The sequence below is a fragment of the Opisthocomus hoazin genome, chromosome 12, assembly GCF_030867145.1.
Source record: "Opisthocomus hoazin isolate bOpiHoa1 chromosome 12, bOpiHoa1.hap1, whole genome shotgun sequence".
Taxonomy (NCBI): domain Eukaryota; kingdom Metazoa; phylum Chordata; class Aves; order Opisthocomiformes; family Opisthocomidae; genus Opisthocomus; species Opisthocomus hoazin.
Window position 1 is genome coordinate 2,819,780 of NC_134425.1, and position 21,840 is coordinate 2,841,619.

Genomic DNA, 21,840 nt, shown 5'->3' on the forward strand with positions numbered 1-21,840 from the left:
GCCCTCCCCCCGGGACATATTTCACGCCGTGATGGCGCGGGGCGCGAAGTAGCTCCCGGGCAACCGCGCAGTGTGCCTGCGCAGTGGGGGGGCGTGGCCGAGGGCGGGGCACGCAGGCGTGCTGTCGGCCGAAGGGATGGGGGCGGAGAGGGCGCAGGCGGCGCGCCCCGCGCAGGCGCAGTGCGGCGAGCCGGGGGGGCGGATCCGCGCGGGGGTGGGGGCGTGGCATCGGTGCGCTCAGGCGCAGTGCGGAGAGCGGGGGGCGGATCCGCGCAGGCGCGGGGGTGGGAGAGGGGCGGGGCATCGGTGCGCGCAGGCGCAGTGCGCCGCGGGGCTCCATGTCGCGGCGGGCCGTGAGGCGGCTGCGGGGCGAACAGCGCGCCCAGGAGGAGCCGGGCCTGGGGCAGTTGGGCCTGGACTCTGGCTCCGAGGGTCCGTCGCCAGCCGCCGCCGGGAGGGCACGCCGGGGGCCGGCCCGCACCGGCGTCAGCAACCGCTTCGAGCTGGTGAGGGGGCAGAGAGGGCCCGCGGGAGGGGTTGGGGCCTGCGGGGTGTGATGTGGTGTCAGGGGCTGGGGTGGGACTGAGGGGTTTGTTGTGGTGGGTGGCTGGGAGGGTCTTGGGGGGGAGAGGGAGGGAGCTGGGGTGGCGTGGAGAGGGCTTGAGAGAGGCCGAACCGGGAGGGGGGCGTGGGGAGGGCTGGGTGGTCTGGGCCTGGGTGTTGGCAGGTCTGGGCCTGGGTATCGGGGTGGTCAGGCAGCGGCTGAAACCGGTTGCAGGAGTGTTGCTGCCACCTTCCCAGCCCCACGAGACCCCCCGGTGCGGGAGGTGGGGGGTCAGGCAGGCCCTGGTGGCACAGATGGGTGCTTGGGGTGACAGAGCCCACTCCTTCCTCTCTGGGCACCGTGGTCAGCCCCAGGAGTTCCCTCTCGTTTGATGCTGTGAAAAGTTGGAGTTGAAGACTCAATAGTCAGACTACGAAGCAGGGATTCTTCATTGCGGCACCAGGCACATGGGGGATCTCTCATCCAAACGTGTGCGCCAAACACCCTGTCGCTTCAGGTTAAATACAGTCACATATACATATTTCCAAGAAATGCTTAGTATATTCATGACTTTTCCAAGAACTAATTAGCAGGTCGAGGGAGGTTCTCCTTCCCCTCTACACTGCCCCAGTGAGGCCCCATCTGCAGTACTATGTCCGGTTTTGGGCTCCGCAGTTCAAGAAAGATGAGGAGCTACTGGAGAGAGTCCAGTGCAGGGCTACGAGGATGAGGAGGGGCCTGGAGCATCTCTCCTGTGAGGAAAGGCTGAGGGAGCTGGGCTTGTTCAGCCTGGAGAAGAGAAGGCTGAGAGGGGACCTTGGAAATGCCTCTAAATATCTGCAGGGTGGGTGTCAGGAGGATGGGGCCAGACTCTTTCCAGCAGTGCCCAGCGACAGGACGAGGGGCAACGGGCACAAACTGAAGCAGAGGAAGCTGCAGCTGAACCCGAGGAAGAACTTCTTCCCTCTGAGGGTGACGGAGCCCTGGCCCAGGCTGCCCAGGGAGGCTGTGGAGTCTCCTTCTCTGGAGATATTCCAGCCCCGCCTGGACGCGGTGCTGTGCAGCCTGCTCTGGGTGACCCTGCTTGGGCAGGGGGTTGGACTGGGTGACCCACAGAGGGCCCTGCCAACCCTGAACATTCTGTGATTCTGTGATATGTTAATATCTTTCACGCATGTCTGTTAGCGTCCTCGGGTGGTCTTCGGGGGTCTCAAGGTGAAGGCTCATACTCCTCATCACAGTGTCCGCTGGTTGACCTTTGTTTCTGCGCAGACTCAGTTTTAAGGTCATGTATCCTGTGTCCTTCCAGGTTGTTTTGCTCCGGTCTTGTTGCCCTCTTGGTGCCTCTTTATGTCTGTAGCTTGGTGCATCTGCCCTCCCAAGGCTGAGCTGTCCAAATAACATTATTCAGGAGTCTTAGAGCTTTCCTGTCCCTCCCCAAAACAGCAAGTCAAGTTTGTCGAAGTAGTGTTATTGAGGAGCCTCTTTATCTTAGCACTTTTCTGTCTTCTCAAAACAGCAAGGATCTACTTTAATTAGAGTCACTCTGGGAAGTGGAAATTTTACATTTACAGGTATTGCCTTCCCCGAGGCTTGGCTGTGTGAGTGTAACAAAGGCTGGTTTTGGAGGCTCTTCCCAAGGAAAAGCCAAGTCCAAACAGGGCCGTGCTTTTTTCTGCCGGCCGTGCTGCGCAGCAGATGCGTTCTCGTGGCCCTGTGCTCCCCTCTGGCGAGTCGGTGGTTGCGGGGCTGTTCAGGCGCCCGCCGGGTGACACGCTGGAAATGAGATGCCGTCCCCGTCCGTCTGCAGGAGAAGCCAGTGGGGCAGCTGAGCCCCGCGCTGCGTCTGAGACATTTTTCCCTTCTGTTTGCAGTGGAACAGAGCAGATCCCTGGGGAATTCTGTCCCCCGGGCACAGGAGAGGGCAGAGCGCAGCCCCGTGCCGGCTGTTTCTGCAGCTCGTCTGTCTGTTTGCGCAGATCCCTGCTGAGGAGTCGGAGGATGAGCCGCCGTCCCGAGAGGAGCAAGCGGACGCCTGGCTCGGCGAGCGGGATGCAGCGGAAAGGAGCAACGAAGGGGCTGTAACTGAAGAGGCTGAAGGCGATGGGCAGAGAGATGGGGAGGAGGCAGAGCAGCTGGAGCAAACGGTAACTGAACCACAGGTACCTAGCGATAATGGCGGCTGCCCTGTCAGGTGTAGAGAGGTTTCTTATCTCTCCTGTGCTCCATATCTGGAGGAGAATGAACAGTTTGGTGCTGAGGGTTGGATTTGTGTCTGGGATCCGGGGAGATTTTCCAGTTGCAGAGGAAAAGTTCCCGAGGAAGATCTTGTGCTGTGTCCTCGCAAACGCGAGGGCAGGCAAAGTGCGCAGGAAGGAAAGTGCCCGGGGATTCTGAAACGGAGATTGCTTCTCTGTTCCCTTCGCTGCACAGTTAGTTGAGCTCTGCACCGTACGTGGGGCTGGGCTGGTGGATAAATGCTCAGTGAAGCATTTGTTTTGGAGAGGTCGATGTGAAGACTCCAAGCAATGCCAGCTAAATACGGAACGTGTTCTTTAGTGTTTTGTTGTTGTGTTGTGTTAAGGTTCCCTCCTGTGGTCTGTATCGGCTCGGAAGCGTCTCCTTGCAGAACCACGTAAGGAAAGGGGTGCTTTAATTAACAATTTGACAGTGCAAGTCTAGCCCATATCTTGCTGCAGGAGAGGGGAGGGGTAGTGAAGGGGGATCGGAAGGGAACATGAGGAAGAACTTCTTCCCTCTGAGGGTGACGGAGCCCTGGCCCAGGCTGCCCAGGGAGGCTGTGGAGTCTCCTTCTCTGGAGATATTCCAGCCCTGCCTGGACGCGGTGCTATGCAGCCTGCTGTGGGTGACCCTGCTTGGGCAGGGGGTTGGACTGGGTGACCCACAGAGGTCCCTGCCAACCCCTGCCGTGCTGGGATTCTGAGATTCTGTGATCGGCCCCCTGGCCTCGCCCATTAGAGCTCTGTGCCCGTGGGTTTTGGGTGCCGGGTGGTGTGACCAGAGGAGCAAAGACCTCTACCTGTGTGCGCTCCAGCTGTGCTGGTGGCCTCAGCCAGCCTGGGGGCTTGGGAATGCTCTGGGTGGGCGGTGTGGGCTCTGCTTGATTGGTCCCCGTGTGAGTGGTGGCTCCAGCGGGTCCCAACCCAGTGAATTTGCTGCGTAAGGACTTCAGGGTGCACCTGCTGCTTCTCTCGGAGCTTGCTGGGTGGAAACGTGGGAGCGCTCGGCAGGCGTCTCCCTGCTGTTCGGTACACCCGGATCGGGGCTGCACGTCCCTCTGGTTCTGAAATGAGCTGGGGAGCTGTGGGGTTGTTCTGGTAGTGCTGTTACTCGCTGTATTGTGGTCCTGGAAATGTGCTTTTTAGCTCTGTAAGCCCCGGGGAAGAGCCGGAGTGGACAGCAGCGTGCCTTGCGGGCTAGGGAATGCCACACAGCATCGTGAGCTGAAGTAGCTGCGTGGGCAGCGAGAGCAGCCTGTGTTGCGCAGTGCTTTTGGGCAGGTGTTGGTTTCTGTGGAAATCCGAGTGACTGACAGAACTGTCACGCTCACTGGAAAGACAGAAATAAAGTTCATTCTAGAGGGTGAAGGAGGGCTGAAACGTTTCTTCCACACCTGGCGTATCTAAACGGTTTCTTGCCCAATTTTGTAGTCTCAGACATTGATGTGGAAGTGAGCTGAGATTTAACCCTTACGTGTGTAAACCTGTGGTGCTTCCCTCCATTTTTCCCTTGTGTCTTAATTTCCACTCGCTGACGAACTTTAAAGGATGAATTTCATTTCATGTAAGGTTTCATTTAAGGGCTCTCCTGGCATGCTGATCCCCGTGGGAAATGCTCTTCTTCCCAGTGGAGTGTTCGTCCCTGCGGTCCGTGGGCGTGCTCTGACAGCTGTTCCGCTTCTCTTTGCAGCCTGTGTTGAGTAACAAGCCACGAAAGAAGAAAAAGAAAAGGAAAACGAAGAAAACTTCATCAGGGGAGACTCTGGTATGTCTGTGTTTGCTGTGAGTTAGTGACTGTGGTAGTTGTTGCATTGGGGTTGGCAGAGTGGCAACTCTGAGGTGGCTGCAGAAAAGATTTTGAGGCAGGAATGCTCCTTTTTGCATTGTACTCATATAAAATCACGAAATGGCAGCAGCAGCTTTTGACTGTGGTCCTTCATGCAGCCGGGACTGGCGCAGCTCTGCTGCGGATGCTTGGAGCCGAAGTCCTCACAGTGGCACCTTCTCTCCTCTCTGCTTCGAGGCGTTGCCCAGGAGGGGGTACTGTGCGAGGGATTTTGCGTTTTCGTTGTATTTTCCTTGCCCTGCTTAGCTCTGCAGAGCTGCATGGAGCTCTCGCTGCCGGCTGTCGTTCACATTCCCTGCTCCCCTGTGCACAACCGACCAGCTTCTCGGTAGTTTGACAGCCGATATCTGGCTGCTGACAGAGCGTCTGCTCCTGCCTTATCAGCAAATGCGCTGCCACGTGCTCTTCCCGTGGGACCTGCTCCGTCCCCTCGGTGACGAAGGAAGCAAGGGGACAGTGATCCTCTCAGACTAAGCTGTCTGCCCCTGAGGAAGTGTGCTTGGAGTGAGAACTGCATCCGGGGTCTGTGTTTTTTGTGGACAGAACTACAAGAGACAAATATGTATTCTTGTGTGTACTTTATCCACTTGAGCTAGACCAGGAGACTAAACAGATTACAGTCGTTGGTCTTTTAAATTCATCAGAAATAAAGTTGATGGGAGCTAGTTTTCTGCTAAGGCTTGAGAGTCTTAACCATTCACTCAGGGAGATGCTTTGCTAAATGTAGTGAGCCACAGTGTGCTCAAGTGCTGAATGGCTGAGCCGTGACCCTAATGCGGGTGCCTGGCTGGCTGCCTCCCCCCGGGGAATTCAGCTGGGCGAGCTCAGGGCGAGTTACGGAGGCAGAGAACCCGATCGGAGAGCCCGACTCCTCTCCCGGTCCAAGAACTGCAAGCAGTAGGGTGACATCTGCCAGCTGTGGGTTCTAGGGAGACTTCATACCCAGAACCAGACGGTTTGTTTTGCTAACGAGAGAGAATAGTACCTTTGTTCAAGCACTTAAATGCAAAGCACATTACAACCTTTTCATGTATCCACTCCGCGTGGAGTGACTATATTTAGCTGGAGAAGGCACGCTCGCCGTGCTGTTTGGGTGCCATGAATGGAATTCCATGTTCCACCCACGTACATCATGAGCAGGATGTGAAACCAGCCGCATAAGAAATGCGTCATTTGCTGTTTGTGGGGAAAAATAGAGGAGAATCAGGATAACAGTGTTACACAACTGTAGAGCGCGCTGCTGGATGTGTTCTTCAGGCTGTTAGAAGATGGGGAGGGTGAGAGTGCAATAGATGAGAGCTGGATTAAAGTCATACTAGTGTTTGACACCTTATTGCAAGGGTCGCAGCAGTAACTTAGTGTTGCCATGGAAAGTAGATGGTAAAGGCTGATTATTTAAATTTTTATGATTAAAATCAGCCCCCCAACATTTCATGACACTATAGGGATTGTAGTATAAATAAACCAGACAAAGCACAGCGAAGGCTGGGTGGGAAGGGGCAGACCAGAGACCAGGCACACACAAACTTGTGAGCTTTGGGTTAGGCTGGAAAGGACTCCTGTGGCCAGCTCTTGCCCTTGCTAGATGTGTTCTGCTGGCGTGTTGGGACTCATGGTGGTGTGAAGAACAACTTCACATCATCATGATACCTTGAGCAAGCAGAGAAGAGCAGCCAGCCCTATCGGGGGCAGTTGGATGGGGAAGGCAGGCTCTGGGTGGGATTCCTGAGGGGATGAAGGGCTCTGGGTGCGGAGCAAGAGGGCTCAATAAGACACAGGGCATGCCCGGCCGAGGTGGGCAATGGGGTAGCAGCAGGGTGAGTAGTAGGGGCTGCACCAGGATCGGAGAGCTCAGGGCAAGTTGCAGGACCTGGAGGCGGCTGGGTGGGATCTCTGCTGGGTGACCTGCGTGCCGCGGTGACTCATTCTGTGATAACTGCCTCATCTTTGTGCCTTCCCTCTTAAGGAAGACAATGACCTGGAAGACATCGACAGCCTGCTGGAGAAGATGGAGGATACCAATGGACTGTCACAGCAGAGCCAGAGCGGGCTAATCGCTGACAGCAGGCCTCTGCTCTACATAGAGCACAGGTAGTGCTTGCTTCCTTCCTGATTTTGGCCTTGGGCCTGACAGTGCTATCTGTTCCCCGTGGGAAGGGAGCTGTGACCCTACCAGCGTGATCTGGCCGTGAATTCAGGACCTTGCTTGAAAGGGGTTGTGGTAGCGGTTGTGCACAGCCCCGTTTCTGACCGTTGTGCTTAGAGCTGCGTTCGGTTTTGAGCGGTGACTGGTGTTCTCTGCTGTCAAGCCTGCTTTGAGTGACTGACTGGAGCAGATGAACCTCCAGAGATGCCTGCCAACCTAAACCACTCTGTGACCCTGTAGCAGGATCTCTGCAGAGCTGCCGAGAGCCTTGGTGCATGAAGCTTTGCGATCGGACTCACCTGGTCAGGTGACCGTCTGCGTTCAGACTGGGCCCGGTACAGCGCGTGCTGTCCTCAGAGGAGGGCTGAGCGGTGCCAGGAGCTAACTTCACCATGAAAACTGGTTAGACTTGTCCAACCTTTTGTGCATGTCACCATCAACAAAGTGGACTAAGCACCAAATGTGGCCAAGAGCTGAAGAATGAATTGGTCTCAGACTCGAGACCCATAACATTTGGGCCTGTGTCGCGCTGCGAATGGCCCGGCTGGTGGGTTCGGCGTGTTTTGGAGCCCCGGGCTGGTGCATACACTGGCAGATCTTTCTGTTGTTGGAGAAAGCATTTTGACTTGTATCTGGGACAGCTTAGCAGTCCAGGTTTTGAACCCTCCAGGCACGCTGCGTCAGAACTGAGCCTAGGCTGATGGGCATTCGGTGCTAGCGCAGCCTGGTCAGGGACACTGCAGAAGAGGCAGGAATGTTTATTTACCTAGAGGTGGTTTTAAACCTCAATGACATCTCTGGCCAAGTAAACACCATGGAGAAACCTTGGAGAGCTGGATGATCTCTGAGCGAGCGAGGGTTGGCAACGCTGGATCTCAGCCTTCTCACTCCCTCTCTTCAAGCCCTGCTTGCTGGATGGCAGAGAGAAACCCCTCTCAAATACGCCTCCCTTCTCTGGGCCAAATGTTAGATCAAGAAAACTGTAGGTGTTGTCATGCTTTGACACAAGATCTTTGTATTAAAAAAAAAAAAAAAGTATTTTAATTCTTGCCAGCCTCCGTGCTGTGATTGTGGTGCTTGCCCTGGATTACAGACTGCCGCTGCTAGGCTGGGCAGCAGGCATCTCGTGTTCTCCAGGCAGGCGTACCCCGAGCGTGCCCTCCTGAACGTGGCTCTCCTGGGATTCTCCAGCCCAAGGCCCCGGCTGCCCTGGAGAGGGCAGCAGCAGTGTTCCCCAGCTCAGCGCTGTTGAGGAGCGGAGCGCCAAGACAGCATGTATCTGACCGAACAAGGGCTGCGGTGCCTCCCGTTCGGACCGTTCTTAGGCTCCTTTCGGTTTGTTGTGTCAGATCGGTGGTGTGCGTGACAGTTCAGGGGCTCAGCCAGGCACAGAGCGCTTGGCACCGGTGGAAGAGACTCGGGCATGAGACTTGGCTGTGTTTAACTGATGGTAGCTTTTCTTTCTTGTTTCAACCTTCTCAGAAACTTGAATCCAGAGAACGAGTTGAAGAGATACTTTGGGGCTCGTGCTGTTCTCGGTGATCAGAGGTTAGTCCAGAATTTCATATTAAACACTTTCAAAGTCCGAGGCAGTGTGTCTGTCCTTCCCTTGGTACAGCTTACCGAGCCCCCAGTGCCACCCCTGGGCAGGGAATCCAGGGTTCAGGGTGTCTTACTCATTTTGTGGTCGCTTCTTGGGACAGGAGAATATTTTTCTGTGATATAGGGGCAGGGGGGAGTAAGGGTTCTCCAGGCTTTTGCTAGCATTTGCTTTTTCTCTGTTGCTTTCCTCTCTCATTTACTGTCAAACACCCTTCGAAAGTCTTTGCACTCAAATTGATAGAGCGTAGACTCTTAGGGTTTGGGGTTTTTTTTCTTTCTCCAGCATTTGTCGCTTGTTGCTATTCTAAAGCCTTTGATGCCTTAGAGTGGACCCTGAATACCTTCCAGAGGGTCTCATGCCCTTGCTTTCAGGGGCCCAGGGAACCTACCTGCTGCTTGGGTGTGAGGTCTCTGTGCAGCTACCCGTTGCACTGCGGTCGGTGTTACCCGGAAATCCCTGCTTTCATGAGCTGGTTGAAAAACGTGCGCACAAGAAGGGTATAAGCTCAGAGCAGTGATGGTGGAAGCAGAAGCCTTGTCTGAGAGAGGCTGTGGAAGAATATTTGGTGCTTGAGGAAGAAGCAGCAGTCCCTTACTGAGGAGACGTGACTTTCTCAGAGTGGCCTTGGTTTCTGAGTTCCTCCTGCCCTGAACCAATAAATTGGTTGCATTTGTGAGTATGGCTTAAACTAAATCAGTTGACATTTGAAGGCACTGCTGGGAAGAGGGATGAGTCAGAGGGATATGGGGCTCTCTTAATTGGACCTGGGAAGCTGTTTGAAGCAGAGAGGCAGCCGAGAACTTGGCAGGAATAAAAACAGGGGAGAGAAGCTATTGAAGTGGAAATGCTGGAGGTGCTGGCTGGCCCAAAGAGGAATGGTTTGAGTAAGGCAGGGCCTGAGTGAAGGTATGTTGTGTCTTGGAGGCAGACATGTTAAAGCTCTGGGCAGAAGCTTCGTGTGGCCAGGCTACAGCTGGGGGGGAAGCTGGATCTCTTTTTTTTTTTTCCTGAATCATCCTTTTTCTGGCTGCTTTTAGCCTTCCTCATTCTGTTAGTACAGAGAAACGGTGACCTGTCGTGTTTATTTCCTCAGGCCGAGGCAGCGCCAGTACGTCCGCAGCACGTGGCTGACGGCTCCCAAGAACACCTGGCCGCGCTACAGCAGTACAGGTGAGGATTTCGGTGCCACCTCCCGAAGCACCGCGCTGCCGCTAGCCGACGGGGCACGTCGGTCCCGTGGCCGCGTTAGCAGGGACAGCTGCTCCTGCCAACCTGGCTTTCCTAGAGCCTCTGCGCACGGGAACCGAGCTGCTTTTGTCAGCTGGCAGGCCCAGGCTTCATGCTGCCTGAAGCAGGACGGGAACTGCTCATCAGCTGGTGGAAATACCTCCTTTCTCAACAGGCAGAACTCTTGTCGTGTTGTGTCTTAGCATTTGAGCTTCTTTTTCCCCCTTCTTGGAGGTAGCAGGTGATGAGTGCTTCCCTGCTCAACAGCAGTGTTGCTGGATAATGAGAAATACCCGTGGGGAGAGCAAGCTGCTCGGGCTTCTCGGGTGGGCTTTGGACTTTGACTCACGGGTGGAGGTAAAGGAATGAAATTCTGTGGGGGTTTCTGAAAGCACATCTGGCTTCGGACCCAACGGTGTGAATGAGCTTCCCACGTGGTAAGAAAGCAGAAGAGCTTCTCCTGCGCTGTGCTCGCAGGCTGGCAGCAGTGGTACCCACGTCTCCCATGCACCCTCTAGGTATTACCATGCAGCTGCTGGACACCAGGAGGGGAGCGCAGCACTTCACGTTCAAGCACCATCGCGAGTACCAGCAAGTGCAGTTCAAGTTCCTGGACGCTGTAGAGTCCATGGACCCCAACAACATTGTGGTAGGTTGTGAAATTGGGTTGTCCCTGCTGTTACCTCCTGCGTTCCTGCAGCCCCTTGCTCGGGCAGGGGAGGTGGGCTGGTGCATCCCAGTGCTTATTTTTTGCCAGTCTCATTTTGAGCAGTAGAGCCCCGTTCCCTCTCTGTGTGGGGCAAGGCAGCCTTGCTTGCTGAGCTCTGCTTGCACCTTATTCATAAGGTAAGTGACATGCTTGGTCCAAATGAGGTCCAGTGGCTGGTGGCCGCGCCTCGGTGGCTCTGCCCGAGAGCATGCCAGGCAGCCAGATGAGGAGGAGCCGGCAGGAACTGACCAGTTGGTTGTCAGGGTAGGAATAAAGCTCCCTTGTCTCGGCTCTTTGGCTGGGAAAGGAAGAATATTGTATAAACCGATCTTTAAATGGGAATCTAAACTAACAGCTGTTCTATTTATAAACTCTTGCATGGATGAAAAATGTGTCTATTCTTGATTTTCAGAAAAACAGTCTTTGTGTTGAAAGTTCTTCGTGCATGTCCAACCTCATTAAACTGTATGGTAGCATTTATAGTTTGTAGTGATAAGCAGCAGTAAAACTGTTCTGCACCATGCTGAGCCATAACGGCGCTATCTTTTCTCGGAAGACCCTGGCCACATGAGCTCGGGTATATGCCCTGGAGAACTCTCTTAAAGACGTCATTGTCTACCAAATAAAGTTTACTTCCGTCTGCTTCCCCACCCTCCGCTCGTGGCCACTGCTCTCTCCAGTTTGTCGGTTCTGCCTGCTGACTGGGCTGAGGGATTCACGTTAAATCATGCCAAGTGAGTCCTGTGCAGCAGCGATCAGCCTGAGAGCCAGTGTCCCAGGGACAGCTCAGACACGGTCTCACGTGGCTGTGCAGAGCAGGACAGGTTTTTCTGTGGTGATTCGAAGATCTGGTAGGAAAAACCTAGCAGTACAATGTATACTGTGAAGCAGGGATTCTTTATCACAGCGCTGGGCACACGGGGGATTTCTCCTCCAAACGTGCACGCCAGACACCCTGTCACTTCAGGTTAAATCACACATAGAAATATTCATTATAAGAACTACTTAGCATATTCATTACTTTTCTGAGAACTAATTAGCATGTGTAAATATCTTTCACACATGTCTGTCAGCAACTTTGGGTGGTCTTTGGGGGTCCCAAGATGAAGGCCCATCCTCTTCATCACAGTCTTCACTGATTGACCTTTGTTTCTGCACAGACCCAATTCTAGGATCACGTCCGTCGTGTCCTTCAGGCTGTTTGGCTCTGGTCTCTTGATGCCTCCTTATCTCTGGAGCTTGGCACATGTGCCCTCCCAAGGCCCTGCTGGCTGCAGGAGAATTATTTAGGAGTCTCTTTTATCCCACAATTATCCCAATTATTTGCTGGGAACCAACACCGCTTTTGTTTCACTCAATTATTTTGTCTAACGACGAAGTGATGGCTTGTGCCCATGTCCTTCCACTGCCTTCCTTAATGAGAAAACAGGGATCAGTGCAGCAGTTACATCGTTAGATCACTGTGCGTGCAGGGACACAAGTTACAGGACTAAAGACTGCTAAAACTAGAAAATGTTAAGGCTTTTTTGTTATAGTTTCACGTTTCTTACAATCCCCTCCGTCAGTGGCACATTTTAGTCTTTAAGCTCAGTCCCTGTTAAGTGGGTCTTGCTACATTTGGAGACATTCCTACAGCTTTAGTCTTTCAGTTTTCTGTTACTGGTAAAATCTGACATAGAAGCACTTCAAAGCCCCAACCAGTTTATCTGTGACAGCCCTGGTTTCACGTAGCTGGAGCCCAGATCTGCCTTGCTGCTGTGCTTTGAGCATGCGAAACAGGAGTTTTTGGGGGGTCCTGCTCAGTGAGGGTTTTTCTGCTCTTTCTGGCCTGTTGAAAGGGTTTTGCTGGTGAAGTTGTAAGCGTGTAAAGAGGACTTTTTCCCATCACAGTGACCCAAGGTGTTCATCTCTTCCAAAAAGAACGACTAGAGAGGAACTTAAGAGCAAGCAAGGAAGGGGTGAATGTCAGGCAAGTGGCACCAAGGCGAAGGCACTGGGCTGGAACAGGCTAGAGCATAAAGGCTTTCTTCTGTGGGTGGGCACGCTGGCCACCGCCTGCAGATGTACAATATCTGGAACTTCTGAAACCGTATTTTTTTCAGGTTTTGGGAAAAAAAAATCCCAAAATTAAACTTTGAGGAGATTTGAAGTAGCTTCGGTATTTTCATATTGAAACTGAATTTTTGGTGTTTGGACAAAGTAGCCCATTTGTAATATAATTAGTGAGTGCAGAGTTTTTTGAGGTGTGGTTAAACATCTCTTCTGAAGCCTGGAAAAAAGTATTTTTAATCCGTTAACATTCAGGAGCTGGATGCTGGAGTTGTAAGAGATGTATCACAATGTCCTCTCGGTACCCAGAGGAAGCGAAATCCTGATGAAACGGTCAGAATTGTCCAGGGATAGAGAATAAAACAAAAATGTAATTATGCCCGCTGCCTGCATCTTGAACGTTGTGTGCAGTTCTGGGCCCTCACCTTCAAAAGGGTACGGTGGAGCGGGGCGAGATTCGGAGGAGGACAGCAAAGATGATCAAAGGCCTGGCACGGCCTCTGCGCTGGAAGAGTTGGGTCAGCGGGGAGGGAGGTGCCTGAGGGAAGCTGTGATCCAGGGCTTGGATCCTGTGTGGGGTAGGGAGAGAGCTCCCCGTTGTCCCTGTCAACATGGGGATGAAGCTGGCAGGCTGGGATTAAGGGAAGTTCTTCGCGTTGTGCGCTTAAGCGGTGGCTTTCGGTGTCACAGAGCTGGGGTGCTGGAAGGGTACCTGGGTCAGTAAGTGAACAAAGTCATGGGAGGAGACACCATTAACATCAGTGGCATCTTTGACAGTGGGGGTCCCTGAACCCCTAAAGGTTGGCGGCTTAGAGTGTGCCCAGCTTTGTGCCCTCTTTGCCAGGCACCTGCTTTTGGAGACGGGGCAAGATGGGCCTCTGCTCTAACACAGCATGGCTGTTCTTGGGTTCTTTTAATCCCTTTCGTGGGAGGTGTGTCCCCAGCCTTGCGCCGCAGTCGGAGCGTTGGCTCTCTGACCGTGTGGAACAGGATTTCTTCACTTCCAGACCCAGGGGCAAGAACAGCCCCTCTCTCTTAGGCGCGGTGTCAGGGCATTTGCCTCCCCGCCGCGCTTACAGAGCTTGCTTCGCAGGCAGATTGCATAAGAAATGCGTGATTTGTGCCATCGTGTAATCAAGCTCATGCTCTTCTGTAGCCGCTGCTTGAGGCGCTGGAACCGTACCATGTGGACTCCCTTCTGCAGCTCAGCGACGTGTGCCGGATGCAGGAGGATCAGGAGATGGCCCGTGATCTCGTAGGTGAGAGCCGAAGTGAGGAGCAGGTGTCCTAGCGTGAATCAGTAATCAAGGGCTTTTGGTTCAGTTGTGGCTTGGTTTCGACGGAGAAGCGGCAAACCAGAAGGGTTGGTCTGGCTCCGTAAATATCTGCAGGGTGGGTGTCAGGAGGACGGGGCCAGACTCTTTCCAGTGGTGCCCAGCGACAGGACAAGGGGCAACGGGCACAAACGGAAGCAGAGGAAGCTCCAGCTGAACCCGAGGAAGAACTTCTTCCCTCTGAGGGTGACGGAGCCCTGGCCCAGGCTGCCCAGGGAGGCTGTGGAGTCTCCTTCTCTGGAGATATTCCAGCCCCGCCTGGCCGCGGTGCTGTGCAGCCTGCTCTGGGTGACCCTGCTTGGGCAGGGGGTTGGGCTGGGTGACCCACAGAGGTCCCTTCCAACCCCGACCATGCTGGGATTCTGTGATCTGTGAGATCCTTCAGACCAGCAGCTTTTGCTGGAGGCTTTTAAACAGAGGTGGACATGTTTGGGGCAAAGCATGTCAGTGTTCACCTTCAAAATGAACAGAAGGATTGTCTGGACATGGGGTGGTCTCGCCTGTGGCACGTCGCTTGCAGGAGGAGGGTCTGATTGAGTAGCTACAGTGCAAGGGGCTGCTGCAAGAAGCCGGTGCCCTCTGCGGGGAGCCTGCCCAACCCTGCGGGCCAGCCTGCCTCGCCTCCCTCCAACCAGCACGTTACGGGTCAGCACAGCCGGCGCCGCAGGCTGCGTGGGGCAGGAGAGGTCCCGGGGGATGGTCTCTGAGATGGGCTGTTTGGTAACAGGAGCACGTGCTCCCCAGCATGATAGCCGGGGCCAGAGGCAAAGTGAGGACGGGATCTTTGGCTTCTTGTGGCAGAGGCAGCCGTACCAGCCTCCATCCCTCACCTCCTCCAGAAGAGTTAGTTACACAACCGGAGCGTGATCCAATGCTCGCAGAAGGGGACGAGGCTCGCTTGCCTGGGTATCTGCTGGGACCACGTCCTCTGAAGTAGCTTTGTGCCTTTCTAGGCTGTGAATGAGCTAATTTCATGGTCTGTGGGTGCCGGAGCTCTCAATTATCGGTGTCTTCTGGGCTAAATTGACTGCCGTTTTGTGAACAGCGGGGCCGCGTGGCGTGCCAGGGTGGTGGCGTGCCCTGACCCTGTCCTTGCTGTCTGCAGAGCGGGCACTGTACAGCCTGGAGTGCTCCTTCCACCCCGTCTTCAGCCTCACCAGCGGGACCTGCAGGCTGGACTACCGGCGGCCGGAGAACAGGTAGAGAGCACGCCTGTCCACCCCACGTCTGCCGGGGAGCCGTCACGGCGTGCCCTGGCCTACTTTGGACATGGAGACCCAGATTCATGGTGTCTGCTGTGTCATCCGTGCTGGCGAGCGGTGACGGGGGGGACCTTGAGTGTCCCTTTCTGCGAGAACAGGCTCAGCGGTCGGTGGCAGTGCCCCTCAGCGAGGCAGCAGTGGGGCTCCCGAGATGGGTACTGGGCTACAGGCAGCTCTCATACCGAGTTTTCTTTGCAAAACATCCTCTTTCCCAAGGGATTTCTTGTCGGGGCATTAACTGTTCCTCCCCATCACATCCTTCTCATGTGATTAGTGCCCCTTAGCCCAAAATGGCACTTATTTTCGTCACAAAAGTGGTTGCTGCACCTTTACAGCTGTGCTTGGTCACTTGTGTGCTGCCTGCCTGACCTTCATCCCAACACTTGCCCAGCTTATGATGTAACGACAGCGCTGCAGCTGCGGGGAAAGGTGACTTTATTCTGGGAATTTTCCAGTTAGCTGACCCAAGTCATCCCTCCCAAACTGCTCTACCTGGAGGTTGCTCAGGTTTCGGGTACCCGCTCGCTGACGGGCTTGGGTACGTGTCGTGCACATGCTGCGTCGCTGTCCCCGCACGGCTGGGCGGGCTGTGGCCAGGCGGGATGCAGACTCTGGGGCTTTGCTTGTCCCTGGTTGTCAGCTGGTCTGCGAAAGTGTGAGGCTGTGGGGCCTTGGGGAGCAGGGATGGAGCAGGCCAGGGGTTTGCTGTCCCTATACTTGCACAAAGAGATTAAAAAGCAAAAAAACACGGGAATGTGGCGGGTCTGTGGCACCCTGTACAGCACCGGGCTGGGTCCCCTGGTCCCCCCTGCTGCACAGCAGCGCTGAGGCTCAGGGAAGAGGAGCTGGGGCTGACCATGGGTGGCACAAGGTGCTTCTCTCCAAATCTGGCTTCTAAAACCTGTTCCCGTTCCCCACGCAGGGCTTTCTTTCTGGCTCTCTTCAAGCACCTGATGTTCCTGGAGAAGAGAGGTTGTCCCCGGACAGCCCTGGAGTTCTGCAAGCTGATTCTGAGGTAGGTGCCTGCGCCGAGGGCTGTGCCCCGTTCCTGGTGGGATGAGGTGGGGCATCTCGGGCTTGGGAGAACACGCTTTGACAAAGTGCTGAACCTAACCCGGGTGGGACAAAAACCCCAGAGGTGAACTACTGCTCCCAGGCTCGGTGAGGGCCTGTTTCCACTCCTCGTAGATGCGGTGTCACAGGTCAGTTTTGAGCACGTGCTCTTATCTGTGGTGCTGCTTTGGAGAGAGGCAATTGCTGAGGAGGAGCTTGAACAGATGGGACCCAGGTGGGCCTTGCTCTCGACTGCTGGGCTGTGGTCCTGGCTGGTCCACAGAGCTCGGAGTCTGCGGAGCAGATGCGCTACGGTGGCTTCAGCCTGCTGGGTTTGTGGCCATGGATCCTCCTCCCGGATGGTGGCAGGGGGACCGTCCGCCCTCTGCGGGGACGCAGACCGGGCAGGGCATTGCACCGTCATCCCGGCCGTGCAGGAAAGATCGTGTTCCCCTTATCTCCGCTTGCTGACTCACGGAAGCTCTCTGGATGCCAGTGGGGAAGTCTTGTTTGACTTAGAAATGAGGACAGCTGCTTCAGCTTTGGTGACACTGATTTTGTTTCCTCCCCTTGCGCTCGCCTCCCTCTGAAGCCTTGATCCAGAGAACGACCCACTGTGTGTGCTGCTGCTGATCGACTTTCTGTCCCTCCGAGCCAGAGAATACACCTTCCTCACCCGCATGTTCCAGGAGTGGGAGGTGAGTTGGTGGCTGGGCCACAGAGCACGAGGTTCTCCTAACCAGCTTAGCCCCTGGAGGGCCGTCTCATGGCCAGGCTGGCACCCCAAAATCATCAGAACGACCCATAAAGGCTGGGGTGTTTGTTCTTGTACCCCTGATACCCTGCAGACGATGGTACAGACTCAAAATCACTTAGTTGTGGGGGCACCAAGCCAGGGGCTGGAAAGTAACTTAGCCCAGCAAGCAAGAAACCCCACCCTGTGTGCAGCCCAGCCTCGTCGAGATCGTTCCGCATGGCGTGACTTCTCGGTAAATCTGTCTCTCCGATCCTGCAGAGTCACCGGAATCTGTCCCAGCTGCCCAATTTTGCCTTCTCGGTGCCGCTGGCCTATTTTTTCCTGAGCCAGCAGGAGGAGCGCTCGGAGCCGGAGCTGAGCCAAGCCCGGGAGAGAGCCGCCCAGCTCATCCAGCTCGCCTTGATCATGTTCCCAAGCGGTAAGTCCGTCCCCACCGGTAAGTCCATCCCCGCAGGCTTTGTCACCCTCTTCATCTGTGAGAGCCAAGGCTGGATTCCAGGCAGTCGACCGCAGAGGTTTGCCTGTGGGTTGCAAATGGCGTTTGCCTCGGTCCGTGGGAGATGGGAGCCCTGACTCGGAGGGTGACGCAGCTCGGGCAGACCGGCGGCGGTGGGTACTGCCGTGCCTAACGCCTGCGGTGGTGGTGGTGGTGGGATTCAGCCTTCCCGTGCCGTGGCAGGGCCCCCACAGCCGCGAACCCTCCGCGTGTCAGGAAGAGATCAGCGCCTCTTCTCCCTGCTGCGCACACCCTCCTCGGAGCAGCTGATGCCCCTTCATTAGAGACGGTCACGGGTGTGCGGGGAGGATGAGGATGGGAGTCTTGGAGCGGGAATATGTTTCTCCCAGGGGTTGCCCAGACCAGAGACAGCAAGTCTCTCTCGGCTTTCCCTCCGAGGCACTGCTCTGCTTTAGATGGGCTCTCTACGGGTGCCCATCACTCTTGCTTTCATCCAGCTGGTGCTGCTGTCCGTGAAAGGAGATACACAGCTCCTCCGGGCCCAGAGGAGGGTGTGTCTTCGCAGGCAGGAATAACCAGCTCTCCAACAGAGGTTTAGTTTGTGTTGGCTGAAACCGCCTTTTTTGCTGCTTGTCACGGTGACTGAAATAAAACCCTTGTTCAAGTTCAAAGGCCAGCTGCGTTAAGTGCGGAAAATTGCACCTTATTTCACTGGGAGGGGGGGAAAAAAAGGTCTGTTGTTCTTCTTCGTTTACTCTGGAACTGTTTCCATCATCTACACAGAGATCAAAACGCAGCATAACCCCCGGCAGTCTCCTCGCACCCTCCTTGCGTGGGTCCTCTTCAGCGCCGCGGTGGGGTGCTGGCCCCCCGGGACGGGGCTGGCTCTGGCAGCGGTGAGCAGCCGCTCCGTGGTGCTCCTTGCCGGGCCGCTGAAAGCGAGCTCTCTGGCTCTCTCCTGCAGTTCTTATGCCGTTGTTGGATCACTGCAGCGTGCAGCCTGATGCCAGGGTTGCGTCCCATTCCTTTTTTGGGCTGAATGCTCGGATAAGGTAAGCCCTGGAGATGTTCTCGGTGAAAAGCAGGAATCGATTTTGCCGGTAGTGGGGCTTTTGCTTGCTCAGGCAGCTAATGGAGTTACGAAACTGCGGAGGAGAATATTTGATTTTCCTGAGTAGGCTGTTAGATGCTTTGGTAATGGATTCCTATAATGGCCACCAGATAATGCTAATAGGCCTGCCTCACCTTGATGTGGATGGGTCAGAAGTTCATACCGAAGCTTGTTGGTACATGTGGTAAGAGGGAGCAACTTGTGCATGCTCTCAGGGCAGGCTGTCTCCTGCCAGTCTGGGTTTCCCTGCCACGTGGTCCTCCTAAACAAGCGAGTGGTCTCCCCCTCGGGTCAAGGCAGCGTTAACTTTCATCTGATGGCTATGCTTAGCCCAGAGATAGACGGAGGCAGAAAAACTGGTGAAGGTGGATGGGAACAGCAAAGCAGGGAGCCCGCGATGCCTCTCTCGGTGTTCTCGCGCTGAAGCACAGTGCGGGGACGAGCCCTGGCCAGCCAGCGCGGGGACCCGCGGGCGGGCAGGAGGAGAGTGCCCTGACTAACAACTGTGTCCCGTAGCCAGCCTCCCGCCTTGAACCAGCTGACGTCCCTCTACGTGGGAAGGACTCACTCCCTGTGGAAGGACCCAGCCGTCATGGCGTGGCTGGAGACCAACGTCCACGAGGTGTTGCGCATGGTGGATGCCCGGGACTCGCTGGTGGAGGAGTCTGAGCACAAGTGAGTGCGACAGGCGGAGGTGAGCGGCTCTCGTAGCAGGCATGGGCGCCGAAACATGGGGACAGAGCGGGCCAGGGGGCTCTGCAGGCGGGAGGGGAGCTCAGTCTGGGGCGGGAGCTTGCTCGGAGCCCCACGGCCGCCGATCCGATGGCAGCTGCTGATGCCAAGGGTTACGCTGTGGGGCCAGGAAGGCGGAGGTTCCTCTTCCCTACTTGGCACAAACGTGAATTCAGAGTGGTAGCTCTCGTTCGCCGGGGAGCGTGCGCTGTGCTGGCTGTCCCCAGCCTCGGCCATCGCGTGTGCCCCGGAGGTCGCCCGGGAGGGTGAAGGGGTTGCTGCGGGAGGCGCAGGGGTGGCCGCGCGGCTCGTGGGCATTTATCGCCCAGGGCAGGTGAGTGCGTAGAGACGCTCTCGAGCTCTGAGAAGCGGGAGAGAGAAGCATTAGGTCTTGTCCTAAGCTGCAGCTGGGTTGCTCTGCTGACCTGCAGAGGAACAGGGCTGGTGGAAAGGATCTGTGTCGTGTCCCTGAGCTGTTGTGCTCTTTCATCTGAGGTCAGCAGCTGCCAAGTGACTTTGGTTTCGCCTTAAGCCAGCTCCGTACAGTACAGCGCGTCCGCCCGGAGCCGGGAATCGGGGTGACGCTGCAGCTAGAGAAGCAGAAATGCAAAGCTGCCTGTGCTGAGGCGTCCTTGGTGCCATCCTCTGTTCCCCTCCCCGCTTTAGGAGGAAGATGCGGTACCAGAGCGCACCCAGGAACATCTACCGGCACATCATCCTCTCGGAGATGAAGGAGGCCATGGCAGCGCTGCCTCTGGTGAGGGGCCCCGACGGGGCGCAGGCGGTGGTGCCGCTGTCTGCGGCGTGGTGGCACTCGCCTCCCTGCCGCGCCTGCAGGCGCCGGGCACGTCTTCAACCCCAGCCACCAGCCAGAAACATCCGCCTGACCTCGAAGCGTCCTCCCTGGGGTGGCACACGGGGACATGTGTGGGCAGGCCGGGCTGGAGTTGGTGCCCGGCTCCGTTGCCCTCCCCAAGACTACGGGCTGTCCAGCTGGTCTGACCGTCTCTGTGCCTGGGGGTCTGCTGCTGGCGATGCAGCCTTCACCCCTTCTTTCTTCTCCCTGCTGCAGGAGGTGACCTCGCAGCCTGTGATGGGGTTCGACCCCTTACCTCCTTTGGACTCCATCGTTTCCTATACCAGACCAGAAAGGTACCTTCTCCACCCCTCGTTTCTGCGCTGGCACAGCCGGCGTGTTCCCGGCGCGCCCTCCGCCCCAGGCCTGGGCGCACTGGGTGCTCGGAGCCGACCTCCTCCTCCTCCATCTGGGAGGAAGAGCAGCCTGGCTTGTGGCGCTCACCAACAGCAGAGCGGACAGGCAGGACTGGCCCTGCCGCTTTGCCTCGGTGGTCACTGTTGGAGGCGGCGGCTGGGCAAAGGCCGCTGGAAAGGTTTGGCTGCTGAGCTGAGCTGGGTTGGGGTAAATGCAGGTTGAAGCGCAGGCAGCCGTGCTGCGCAGGCGCGGCGGCTGGAGCCCGTACGTGGCTTTGCTCTGAGCCGGGTCGGTGCCTAACCCGGCAGTGCTTTCCGTGACTGCTTTGCCCGGGGGCTGGCGAGCTGCTGGCTGCCTGGGGTGAGAAATCCCGGAGGCTCCCCCCGTGCCCGGCTGCGGGGCTGGCTCAGGAGGGGCCGCGTGTCAGTCCGGACACCGTGGTTCTGTCCAGCTTCTCTGCGCTGTCTCGGCCCCAGTGAGAGCTCGAGCTCAGCCTTCCAGTACCTGAAGGGGCCGACAGGAAGGATGGAGAGGGGCTTTTCACCAGGGTGTGTAGTGACAGGACAAGGGGGAATGGCTCTAAACTAAAAGAGGGCAGATTTAGATGAGATATTAGGAAGAAATTCTTCCCCATGAGGGTGGTGAGACACTGGCCCAGGCTGCCCAGAGAAGCTGTGGCTGCCCCCTCCCTGGCAGGGTTCAGGGCCAGGTTGGATGGAGCTCTGAGCACCCTGGGCTGGTGGAAGATGTCCCTGCTCATGGCAGGGGGGTTGGAACCAGAGGATCTTCAAGGTCCCTTCCAACCCAAACCATCCTATGATCATTCTATGGTTCTACCAAGCTGCCCCCTTAACCCTGGTGCGACTTCTGTCTTTCAGAACGAATCGTCCATCCAACGAAAGCACTTTATCTCTCTTCTTCCGCTCGCTGTTGCCAAATTTTAACTTGCAGGTACGTGCAGTCGGCCGCTGCGGGCAGATGGGAGCCCGCTTCTGCCGTCGGTGCGCAGAAGTTCCCGCTGCGCGGTGTTTCTGCAAAGGGAGTGGCTCTTGGCAGAGGCAGCGTGTAATCGTCAGGTTGCAGAGCAGCCTGCTGCTTTTTGGCACGCGGCGTTGTCTCTCTCCCTGCCTGCTGCAGACGCGCGGGCGGCTCCAGCTCCGCTCTCTTGCAGGCGGACATCAGGCCCGACGGGGAGGAAGAGGCCGGAGCAGGGCAGGACCTCAACCAGGGGGTGAACAGGCTGATGGCGGCCATGCGGGACATGCTGGCGAACATCCAGTTCCAGGAACCCCCCCGAGACGACAATCCCGAAGGCGACGGGGACTGGGACTGAGCCGACCGCCGCGTCTCCCCCCGCCCCAACCCTCCCTCATCACCCCCGCGCTCGTGTCGCGCTCCAATAAAGTTGCACAAACCCAAGGCGCCCGCTCTCGCTGCGGGGACGAGCTGTGGCTGGGGGGGGGTGGGCTGCCACCGAGGGCCCCTTTCTTGTCTCTCGGCGGGGGACGAGGACTCTGAAGGTGGCGGAGCTAATCTACAGCAGCTGGCCCTCGGCCC

General features: G+C 56.4%; 1 protein-coding gene across 2 annotated transcripts; it reads left to right on the forward strand.

Moving 5' to 3' along the window:
• The first annotated feature begins 319 nt into the window (after window positions 1–319).
• On the forward strand, window positions 320–21,702 carry TCF25 (TCF25 ribosome quality control complex subunit). 2 transcript variants are annotated; one of them, XM_075433338.1, is made up of 18 exons: window positions 320–506; window positions 2,524–2,706; window positions 4,475–4,549; window positions 6,597–6,721; window positions 8,259–8,324; window positions 9,473–9,549; window positions 10,125–10,255; window positions 13,521–13,623; window positions 14,804–14,897; window positions 15,883–15,975; window positions 16,606–16,711; window positions 17,029–17,188; window positions 18,192–18,279; window positions 18,855–19,013; window positions 19,737–19,827; window positions 20,143–20,222; window positions 21,162–21,234; window positions 21,455–21,702. In XM_075433338.1, exons 1-18 carry the CDS (start codon window positions 339–341, stop codon window positions 21,614–21,616), a joined length of 2,034 nt encoding a protein of 677 aa, XP_075289453.1. In that variant the 5' UTR covers window positions 320–338; the 3' UTR covers window positions 21,617–21,702. The 2 variants fall into 2 exon arrangements, with proteins under 2 accessions (XP_075289453.1, XP_075289454.1); XM_075433339.1 differs by having other exon boundaries at window positions 2,524–2,691.
• The last annotated feature ends 138 nt before the right edge of the window (window positions 21,703–21,840 follow it).

Excerpts from the sequence above, each read along its gene's own strand:
- TCF25 (XM_075433338.1), top strand. The coding sequence starts at position 339 with ATGTCGCGGCGGGCCGTGAGGCGGCTGCGGGGCGAACAGCGCGCCCAG. Across the intron at positions 2,707-4,474 it reads AAACGGTAACTGAACCACAG|CCTGTGTTGAGTAACAAGCC; the intron begins GTACCTAGCGAT and ends TTCTCTTTGCAG. Across the intron at positions 9,550-10,124 it reads GCCGCGCTACAGCAGTACAG|GTATTACCATGCAGCTGCTG; the intron begins GTGAGGATTTCG and ends TGCACCCTCTAG.